This window comes from Benincasa hispida, chromosome 9, assembly GCF_027475165.1.
Source record: "Benincasa hispida cultivar pf3 chromosome 9, pf3_genome.v1.1, whole genome shotgun sequence".
In the NCBI taxonomy this organism is placed as follows: domain Eukaryota; kingdom Viridiplantae; phylum Streptophyta; class Magnoliopsida; order Cucurbitales; family Cucurbitaceae; genus Benincasa; species Benincasa hispida.
The window spans coordinates 94968154-94979349 of record NC_143486.1 but is presented as its reverse complement, the minus strand read 5'-3'; the positions used below and the strand labels follow the sequence as shown (position 1 = coordinate 94979349).

Below are 11196 nucleotides of genomic sequence, written 5' to 3'. Positions count from 1 at the left end.
TTGGAGGAGAATAACTGGATATCCTGTAAGAAAGGTGAGTAAAGCTAACACCGGTATGGTGTTGAGTCAAATCTACTCCGACGCTCAAGTTAGAATTGGGTTTGAATTTGAGTCAACTAGTAACAATTAGAATAGGTTGAAAAATATACCTCTCTTTGACGGTACCCCTTGAATTATATAGGTTGTCCATGTAATAACCGAACATAGCTCGTCTCTTCGACTTCCAAACCATCATTAATCATTACTTTATCCGTTTTCCACCTGAACCATCATTATCTGGGCTGTTACAAACTTCAACCCTTGATGTGCTCGACTTTTGGGTGGAAATATAACTTTTGATTTACCAATAGTTATTCTTAATGCGTTATGCTTCTTTAATAATGCAATAATTGAGCTCCACAAAGGGTAAATAAATAGTCTTTAAATTAACCATCTTAAGAGAGATTTCTATTAATTTTCCATTTATTGAAAGACTAATGCATGGCTAAAATTCCATGCAAAATTCTTAACAACAATTGGGGTAGTCCGACTGCCACCTCATCTCCTTCATTCTTTTATATATATGTATACATATATATTTCTTCAATATTTATTCCTTTATTTAAATATACACATATATATACTTGTTTACTTAAATAAATAAATATATATATATTCTTAAATATATATATATACATATATATTTATTTATTTAAATATATATTCCTTACTTATGTATATATCATTCTATATGCCCAAGATATAATATTGCTTTAGTCAAAAGTCATTTGAAAGTCTATTAGTTTGGCTTCTACTTTAGGATTGTCTGTCTAGCTTGACTGACTTTCCTTAACTCACCTTTTTATCTCAACTGTCTTTATCCAAACCTTAGATTTAATTATGCTATCGGGGTTTAATTTCACCATCCCCACTAATAAACTTAATTTGGAGGTAAAAGGGTTGCATAAATATTTGTAGTATCTATAAAATTTACATCTAGATATCATTTTGACCATCATATTTTATTCCTATAAAGTAGATTATAATTTATTGTTTTTTTATTACAAAAAAAAGTAATGAAAATTAGGAGGCCCAATATTGAACCCATACCTCTGTTCATCGGAAGTTCGGAACCACATCAATATCCAATGGGCCAAATCTTAGAGCTTCTTCTCACGTCAACAATGGCAGTGATCGTGTCCTTTCCGTACTGGAAGATGGAAGAATTTAGTGGCAAAAGGCGGTTCCCATTTTTCTCAAATTCAAGCTACTTCAACCGTGGCGGAATCCTTTCACCGTTGAAGCTGAGGCGGAAGACGGGAGCTAAGGAGCGTCGAGCGGCGGAAAAGAACGATGGGACGGGTTTTTGTTGTGGAAAGGGAAGGGAGGTCCTACAGATGCAAGTACTGCAACACCCAGTTAGCTCTCTTCGACGACCTTGCATCTCGGGTCTGTATTGCTATATGTTCTCTTTTTCTACATTTTTCTACCGCAGACTTTGTTTAAACATCAGTTGCTTGTATTATATCTTAATTGAACAATTGAAGTTTTAGATGCTCTCAACTATGTTAGTTCTAGTTCTTAGAGCAGAATCTTCGCGGGCTTTTGATTGCAATTGTTTTTTTTCAAATGAAATTGGTCGACAATTGCGAGTTATTCAATTTCTCAGGGTTGAAGATTCTTTGGCACTGCTAGATTTCGTAGCAGTTATTTTAACACTCAGTCTTTGAGCTTGAATTTACTCTTCATAGTCTTGTAATCTGAGATGGGAAAACGATTTCAATTGACGTTAACAGCCATGATTTTGATGAGAGTTTGTTATAGAAGATAGAAAGCTGTTTTACATTTCAAGCAGCTCCTCGTGTTTTGTTTTTCCGAAGTTCGTCTAACTTTTTCACTCTTATTTGATCAGGCCTTTCATTGCCGCCGTGGAAAAGCATACCTTTTCAATAATGCGTGAGTTCTCTGTCTTTTGGTCGGAACTGCTGTTCGTTTTTCTTTGTGGATTTACAATTCCTATTACTATGCACCCAAAGTGTCCGCAGATTGAACTAATTTATATATTAATGCCATAGCTCCTCAAGTATTTTAGTCATGGTTCATGTACACTGTAGGTAGCCAAAACATACCCCATAGAAATTGACCTTAATTGCTAAGGGCTTATTTGATGTAATTGTATTATTTTAGTGTGCAGAAGAATGAAACTACATTTATAATTTTAAGCGGCAAAACGGCACTGGTCAGTTTGTGTTCGATTAATTTCCTACTTGAGCTAGCTAAGAAAGGCAGTCATATATTCTAAGTTATGCGTGCTATCATCTATTTTGGATCATAACTACTTGTTAGAAGTCTAATATTAAGCATGTTTCATAATGCATAAGTGTGAACAAGGAGTTTCAGGGCCCTGACAACTGCCTAACCATTCTAGTAATCCAATGATCTGGTGGCGACACGTCTTCCTAATTTTAGTTGAAGTTAAAATAGTGATGACAATGTGTACAGATATGAATTTTGAAGTTTGTATAGAGACAGTGCTATGAAAGTGTGTATTGTAAAATTGAGTAGAGTGTGTTCAGAGAGCATGTAGAGGGATATTAGAGAAATAGTAATGTAAAAGTAGGTGGATACAATGATCTGACTTTTCTACAAATTGGGGTGGGGGGACATTGTTGACTACAATCTCTTCGAATTTTGGAATTTGATAGACTAAAGAACAGATAGAAAACACACCAACTAATTGTTTTTAGTCATTTTTCTCTAAGGCCTTGGGTCCAGGCATCTGGGTAGAAAGTTTGATAATTGAAAATCTTTAATATCTTTTGGAGCCAGCGTGTGAAGGTTTCTTGTGGAGTTGTAGAGCTGGCAATATCACAAATATGATAAATTAAAAACTACAGAAAGAAAACAGACCAAGCTATTGGCAGTGGCACATAATATTCTCTCTTAGAGAGAAATGGGGGTAGGAAATTATGTGATCCATGCATCGGAGGCAATCCTCCAAATAACCTCACTCCAAAAGTGTTGAGCCTTTTGGAGGCTCCAACTTCTCTGTGGGAGGTGAGCCGGAGAGAGAGAAAAGCATCTTTTCTTCCATCTGTTATGTACAAATTAGTAATGCCTATCGTTTTCCATGTTTTATCATTACAAAGCATTCCAATTGGGATTATGCTCACTTACATTTTGGAGTTCTTCATATAGGATAAACATTTCTTTTGGAGCATTGGAAGAGAGGATGATGCTCTCAGGATTGCATACTGTAGCAGACATATTTTGTTGCACATGTGGACAAATTGTCGGGTGGAAATATGTAAGCTTTCTCTATTATCCTCCAGACACTGCATAAGAAATTGCATTTAGTTACCAATATGTATTTTCTCCATTATGCAATTTGCCAAACATTTCTCTTTTTCTTCTATATAACTCATAGTTTCGTTCAGGAAGCAGCACATGAGAAGAGCCAAAAGTACAAGGAGGGAAAGTATGTTCTTGAAAGGTGAGACTCTCTTGCCTACAAGTTGGTTAACTTGTATTACTTTTTCTTCTCAACTGTTTTTACTTGAATATTTTATATACATTTCTTGAACCAGGGGGAGGATAGTCGACGACATTGAATTCTCTACGGGCTTCTTTATAGACTCTCGGTCTAGTATCAGTGATAGCGAAGATAATTAGAGTGCACTATTATCATGTAGTATACAGTAAACCATAATAACTACCTAATGATGATGTTCTGGTCTGCATATAATCTAATAATGTTTGGACCATGTAAATGCAGAGTTATCTAGATGGGCATGCTTTTTTCTTTCTTCCTTCTTCCACCCTTCTAGTTCATCAGTCCATTTCGTTAATTATTTTCAGTGCAACAATTTCACTAACTTTCCGTTGCTGGCTGATTCTCCCTTTCTAACTCTTTCGACCCATTTGACTCTGTAGTTGAGTGAATGCCTCTATAGTCATATAATGCTGCTGCAGGCACCCAAACTCGGCTGTAAGTTTTTGGTCATTGATGTTGTTGTTGAGACTTGAACTTTCAGAATGATGAATAAATGTATGAACTTGTTTTTAAATTTTGTTCAGGTTTACCAAATTCTTGAACAATATAAGAGACATTTAACTAAACCATCATGGTTTGGTTTAGTGATCATTTGTCAATAATGACCATAGATATAATAAGGACTTAAAGAGAATGAGTTAATTCATGTTGGCCATCTACCTAAGATTTAATATTGTTGAAATTAGGGTTTTGTATTCTAGGGGCATTTTTGTCTTTTTCATTGTACCCTAGGGTTTCCCTTTTTTCTATTTAAGCTGGTGGTCTGTTGTATTTCTTTGTATCAGTCTTCTAATAAGAATCCTTTTATCCCGTAGTTTTTTCTCCCTGATTAGGGTTTTCCACGTATAATCTTGGTGTGCTATTTTTCTTTATCCACTCTGTTTTTCATCATGGTATCAGAGCATAGAGACGAAACCCTGGCCACCATTGAGGAAAATCCAATAGGAGAATCCCAAACCAATAACCTAGATATAACCAGTATTATCCAAAAAGCCATTGACATATATTTTCAGTCTCTTCTTCCCCACTTTCGTGACGATCACCTAACCCATTCCAACCAGCCGATCCGGACGACCAGCCAGCAGACGAGCCGCCGCCGCCCTGCGACTTGCCGCCCGAAGAAGGAGCGACCAGCCGCAAGACCCAGCTGCGATTGACGCCCAGTCACGTTCAGACGGAGACGAACGGAGCTGCCCAGACACGATCAGATCCGGTCGCTATTAGACAGAGTCGAACGGCGCTGCCCAGTTCGTCTCGTCTGTTCCCGTCGCAACCTGTCTTCCCTCCTCAGCCGTTGCCACACCAAAAAACGGATGAAAGATGTGTAGGTGTCTTTCAGCCGAATATGAGCAATAGAATGGGACAGTTTTCGTCGATCATGGGTGAGTTTGGAGGGGGAGATTCTTCATCATACCACCAGGACCAAGGGAGTATAATCCAAGATCAAGTTACCCAGTTGCAGCTGCAGATTAAACGACAGAACGAGATGTTCCAGCAGCAGATAGCTGCTATTGGGGAAGCCCTGGGATCGATATCCAATATTCAACCAGATCTAAACCCATATCCTAAAAATTTGGTAACTTCGTTCCCTACTTACTCCTCAAATTTATGTTCTGGAGCTATAGGCAATTCTTCTAGTTTTATTATAGGAGAAAAGTTGAATGGTGATAATTACTTTTCTTGATCCCAATCCATTAAAATAGCCCTTGAGGGCCGTCACAAATTTGGATACCTGACAGGTGAAATACCAAAACCAAGGATAGGTGATCCCCAAGAGCGAATTTGGAAAGGAGAGGATTCTTTGTTGAGATCGATTTTGATTGAAAGTATGGAACCTCAGGTTGGAAAACCATTATTATATGTAGCCACATCCCGTGATATTTGGGATACAGCCCAAAAACTCTACTCAGGAGACAGAATGCCTCTCATTTATATACCCTACGTAAGCAGGTCCATGAATGTAAACAGGGGACAATGGACGTTACTGCTTGCTTTAACAAGCTGTCTCTCTTGTGGTAAGAGTGGATTTGTGCCGTGAAATGATTTGGAACTGTCCTTGTGGAGGAGTTTTACATTATCAGTCTGAGGAAACTGACCGCATGTATGACTTTCTTACCAGACTCAACTCTAAATTTGATACAGTACGAAGTCGTATATTGGGGACCAGACCTATACCATCCCTAATGGAAGTCTGTTCTGAAGTTCGCCTGGAGGAAGATAGGTCGAGGGCCATGAACAGTACACCTGTAACACCGACAGATTCCGCTGCTTTCAAAATATCTGGCCCTGTCCAAGATAAACAAAACAGTAAGCTGCCCCCACTATGTGAACATTGCAAGAAACTCTGGCACACGAAAGATCAGTGCTGAAAGCTTCACGGCCGACCGTCAAATGGTAAGAAACGACAGCCAAGCCGGGCTCTTGTAGGTGAATCTGTTACTGGAGATACTCAGCCTTAGAATCAGGAAACCACTCAGAGCACTACTACTACAATTTGAGTGAGTGCAATCGCTCAATCAGGTACTTTTCACTCCTTTGACCTTGTGAGTATAACCGGTAATAAACCATGGATATTAGATTCAGGAGCCACAAACCACTTAGCTGGTTCCTCTGATCAATTTTTGTCTTATCAACCCGGTATTGGAAATGAAAGAATCAGAATTGCAGATGGGTTCTTTGCCCCCGTTGCTGGAAAAGGACGGGTGTTGCCCTTTGCAGGCTTAATCCTCCAAGATGTGTTGCATGTACCAAAAGTTTCTTACAATTTGTTATCTATTAGTAAAATTATAAGGGATTTGAAGTGTCATGTTATCTTTTCACCTGATGCTGTTGTTTTACAGGATCTGAACTCGGGGATGACGATTGGCACTGTCCGGCATGACAGGGGACTCTATTTCCTCACTGAAGAAGCCTTCTTTAGGATATGTGATAGGACTAGTTTGTTTTCTTCTCATTTTTCTGTTTCTGAAACTGATTATATATTATGGCATTATCGCCTAGGCCATCCTAATTTCCAGTATATGAATTATTTGTTTCCTCATCTTTTTCACAATATTAATATTTTTAAGTTGAAATGCGATATGTGTGGCTAAGCCAAACAACCTCGTGTTTCTTTCTTTTCTCAGCCTTATAAGCCCTCTAAACCATTCACCCTATTCCATAGAGATGTTTGGGGTCCGTCATCTGTTACTACCATAACTGGGAAGCAGTAGTTTGTTTTCTTCTCATTTTTCTGTTTCTGAAACTGATTATATATTATGGTCGCCTAGGCCATCCTAATTTTCAGTATATGAATTATTTGTTTCCTCATCTTTTTCACAATATTAATATTTTTAAGTTGAAATGCGATATGTGTGGCTAAGCCAAACAACCTCGTGTTTCTTTCTCTTCTCAGCCTTATAAGCCCTCTAAACCATTCACCCTATTCCATAGAGATGTTTGGGGTCCGTCATCTGTTACTACCATAACTGGGAAGCAGTAGTTTGTAACCTTTATTGACAATCATACTAGACTAACCTAGGTCTTCCTTCCGACAGACAAATCAGAAGTTACTTCGGTCTTCCAACAATTCTACAGTTCTATAGAAATCCAGTTCAACGCCAAAATCGCAATTCTCTTGAGTAATAATGGTTGAGAATACCTTAATAACGCCTTACGAGAATTCCTAATCTTAAAAGGAGTTGTCCATCAGAGTTCTTGTGCATACATCCCTCAACAAAATGGAGTGGCTGAACAGAAAAACCGTCACCTAGTCGAAGTTGCCCGATCTCTTATGTTGTCAACTTCCTTTCCTTCTTATTTGTGGGGTGATGCTATCTTGACAGCAGCCCATCTAATAAATCGCATGCCAATCCCGGATCCTAAAATTCCAAATCCCTTTAGATTTCTTCAAAGAGTCCTACCCAAATTCCAGACTTCTTTCTGATGTACCCCTTCGTGTCTTTGGCTGTGTGGTGTTCGTCCATACTCACGGCCCTAACCGTACTTGTGGGTACAAGTGTTATCATCCGTCTTCCAGAAAATACTTTGTCTCTATGGATGTGACATTCTTTGAAGATCATCCATTCTTTCCCAATGGTTCTCTTTAGGGGGAGCATACTAGTGAAGAAACCAATTGGGGTCCCAGTCTTTCTGTCTTACCTGAACCCATCCTTGATATTAGTGTCAGTACCAGATACTCTAGAGTCCCTTGGATCACATACTATAGGAAGAATCTCAAGAAGGAAATAGCGTCGCCTGTTATCTCTCCGGCTCCAGTCCATGAGTCTAAACAGAGATCAGTTCCAGGTACTAATAGTCCTATCCTTGATCATGATAATAAATGTGATAAAATTGATGCTTGTGTTGAAAATGTTGAGAGCAAAAGCAGGGAAGATAATGATAGCAAAGATGTAATCGAGGTCGGTGATGGTGCAGAGACAGATGATTGTGTGACTCTTGAGAACATGGTAGAACTTGGAAAAGAAGTGTCTCTTACTCCCGCTGAAAAAACCATTGAAAGTGGGAAAATAACAGAACGGGAGGGTGAGTGCAGTATGTCAGAAGGAAGTAAAGATAGAGATGAATCCCTTGATCTTCCGATTGTCCTAAGGAAAGGTATTAGATCATGTACAAAATATCCGCTGCAGAGTTACTTGTCCTATAGTAATTTGTCTCTTGAGTTCAAGGCCCTTACTACAAATCTAGACATAATGGTGATACCAAACAGTATACACACAACTTTGGAAAGCCTTGAATGGAAAGTTGCAGTCATGGAAGAAAAATCATACGTGGGATCAAGTCAATCTTCCAAGTGGTGTAAAGCAGTCGGATGTAAATGGGTGTTCACAATAAAGTATAGGCCCGATGGAACAATTGATAGATACAAAGCCAGATTAGTTGCCAGAGGATTTACTCAGACTTTCGGGGTTGATTATTCCAAGACTTTTTCGCTGGTTGCAAAGCTAAATACAGTTTGGGTTCTCCTTTCTGTTGCAGTTAATAAGGATTGGCCCCTTTACCAGCTTGATGTGAAGAATGTCTTTCTTAATGGAGAGTTGGAAGAAAAAGTCTATGAGTCCTCCCCTAGGATTCGAGAAACAGTTTAATCACTGAGTTTGCAGATTAAGGAAGTTCTTATATGGGTTAAAACAGTCCCCAAGGGCTTGGTTTGGCAGGTTTACTATGTTTGTAAAGTCGCAAGGATATAAACAAGGTCATTCTGATCATACTCTTTTCACTAAAAGTTCAGTATCTGGGAAAATTGCAGTTTTGATTGTTTATGTTGATGACATTGTTATTTCAGGCGGTAATACCTCAGAGATTGACCGATTGAAGGCAAAGATGGCTGAGGAATTCGAAATCAAGGATCTTGGAAAACTAAGATACTTCCTTGGAATGGAAGTAACTCGATCGAAAGAAGGAATTTCAGTTTCCCAACGAAAGTATACTCTGAACTTGCTTAAGGAAACAGGTATGACAAGTTGCAAACCAATTGACACTCCTATAGAAGCAAATGCAAAGTTAAGTAATATGAGTAAAGGTGTTCCAGTTAGCAAAGAAAGATATCAACGACTTGTGAGAAATTAATATCTCTCTCTCATACTAGACCCGACATCTCTTATGCAGTGAGTATGGTAAGTCAGTTCATGCAATCTCCATAAGAAGAACACATGAGGGCAGTGGAGCGCATTTTGAGATATCTGAAAACCTCTCCAGGGAAAGACTTGATGTTCAGGAAAACTGAAAGGCGATGCATCGAAACTTACACAGATGCTGATTGGGCAGGATCTGTGGTAGACAGAAAATCAACATCAGGATATTGTACTTTTGTGTGGGGTAACCTTGTTACATGGAGAAGCAAAAAACAAGGTGTTGTTGCTAGAAGTAGTGCCGAAGCAGAATTCAGGGCTATGAGTTTGGGAATTTGTGAAGAGATTTGGCTTGAAAAAGTTTTAAGAGACCTTGATCAAGAACATACCGGTGATAATAAAGCTGTAATAAGCATAGCAAATAACCCAGTTCAACATGACAGAACAAAGCATGTGGAGATTGATCAGCATTTCATCAAGGAAAGACTTGATAGTGGCAACATTTGTGTTCCTTATATTCCTTCCAATCAACAAATTGCAGATGTCCTAACAAAGGGACTGCCCAGACAGCTGTTTGATGTATGTGTGAGCAAGTTGGGTCTTATTGACATCTACGCCCCAACTTGAGGGGGAGTGTTGAAATTAGGGTTTTGTACTTTAGGGGCATTTTTGTCGTTTTCATTGTACCCTAGGGTTTCCCTTTTTTCTATTTAAGCTGGTGGTCTGTTGTATTTCTTTGTATCAGTCTTCTAATAAGAATCCTTTTATCCTGTGGTTTTTTCTCCCTGATTAGGGTTTTCCACGTAAAATCTTGGAGTGCTATTTTTCTTTATCTACTCTGTTTTTCATCAAATAGTCTATGAGTTTCTTTGACATTCAAATATTGTAGGGTCAAACGGATTGTTTCGTGAAATTAGCCATGAACAACTTCACCATAAAATGGGCACCTTGATTTTGGTTTGGTTCAAATCTTGTACGGACTAATATGTTACCTTTTTCATATTCCTTTTATTGATATATTTGTACAGGCTGTTTACTGTGGTGGTAATATTATAATATTATCATTGTTTTTCCACTGCTATTTTTGTTATTTCATCGTGTATATAAATTTGCAGCCGCACACTTGGAGAAAGATTGATGGCTGTATAATTTTAATAGAACATTACAAATATATCCATTAAAAACAATGGTAAATGTAGTTTATGAATATGTTGGAATCGTTAATGTACAATATATGCTCATGTTAGCAGGTAACTATAGTCAATTAATGTTTAGGTTAATTATTCAATTTATGATTGTCATAAATTAGTATGTGGATCAATAGTTAACTAATAACTCATTAGATAGCATAAATATTCATAAAAGTATCTAATAGGTTATTGAACTCTAAATTTGGTCCACATACTAATTTAATCTTAGATTAGTATGTGGACTATTCGAGTTATCCCTTTTCCATCTTAACAAGTCTCTGAATTTTTTATTTTGTATTAATAAGTCATTCTTATATTTGATATTTTTTCTCCTTTTTTCCCTTAAGAAGCCACTCTAAACCTTTTATCCATTCTCATTAATGGTTGTCCTATGGCCATGATTTCTCCTACTCGAGGTCTTCGCTAAGGTGATCCTTTGTCTTCTTTATCTTTTCCTTTTTTGTACGGAAGGCTTATCAATTAAATTCAGTTTACTATGGTAAGATGATAATTGACTGGTATGTAATTCAGTTTACTATGGTAAGATGATAATTGACTGGTATGTAATTCAGTTTACTATGGTAAGACAATAATTGACTGGCATGTATCTGGTGAGAACTTATCTTCCTATTAGTCATCTTATTCTTTGCGGATGACAGTCTTATTTTTAAAGCGTCTGGTTAAGATTTTTTTGCTTTCTAACAGATTCTTAATGTTTATGAGAAAGTGTCTGGACAAAGCGTGAACTTCAACAAATCGTGCATGGTTCTCTCCTAATGTTCAGTCTGATAGTCATATTTTTTTATAGCAAATTCTTGAGGTTAGTGCAATGAAATCTCCTGGTATCTATCATGGGATGCCGTTAACCTTCTCCGGTTGTAAAATCTCAGGATTTTTGGTATAC

The 11196-nt window shown here is 37.8% G+C and overlaps 1 protein-coding gene and 1 long non-coding RNA gene across 2 annotated transcripts; both read left to right on the top strand.

The window, feature by feature from the left end:
- Positions 1-1057: 1057 nt before the first annotated feature.
- LOC120086720 (Yippee family putative zinc-binding protein) lies at positions 1058-3749 on the top strand. The gene is made up of 5 exons (XM_039043499.2): positions 1058-1428; positions 1892-1935; positions 3178-3286; positions 3417-3472; positions 3567-3749. The coding sequence occupies exons 1-5, from the start codon at positions 1333-1335 to the stop codon at positions 3649-3651; spliced, it is 390 nt and encodes a 129-aa protein (XP_038899427.1). The 5' UTR covers positions 1058-1332; the 3' UTR covers positions 3652-3749.
- An 85-nt stretch (positions 3750-3834) lies between these two features.
- On the top strand, positions 3835-10311 carry LOC150034222 (uncharacterized). Its single transcript, XR_016532033.1, has 2 exons — positions 3835-3967; positions 9992-10311. It is a non-coding gene; the product is annotated as an uncharacterized LOC150034222 (long non-coding RNA).
- Positions 10312-11196: the final 885 nt, after the last annotated feature.

What these genes read in the sequence shown, in the direction of transcription:
- LOC120086720 (XM_039043499.2), top strand. Translation starts at nt 1,333, where the DNA reads ATGGGACGGGTTTTTGTTGTGGAAAGGGAAGGGAGGTCCTACAGATGC. An exon ending in TCGACGACCTTGCATCTCGG is followed by an intron (nt 1,429 to 1,891) that starts GTCTGTATTGCT and finishes TTATTTGATCAG; the next exon opens with GCCTTTCATTGCCGCCGTGG. An exon ending in GGAAAGTATGTTCTTGAAAG is followed by an intron (nt 3,473 to 3,566) that starts GTGAGACTCTCT and finishes TTCTTGAACCAG; the next exon opens with GGGGAGGATAGTCGACGACA.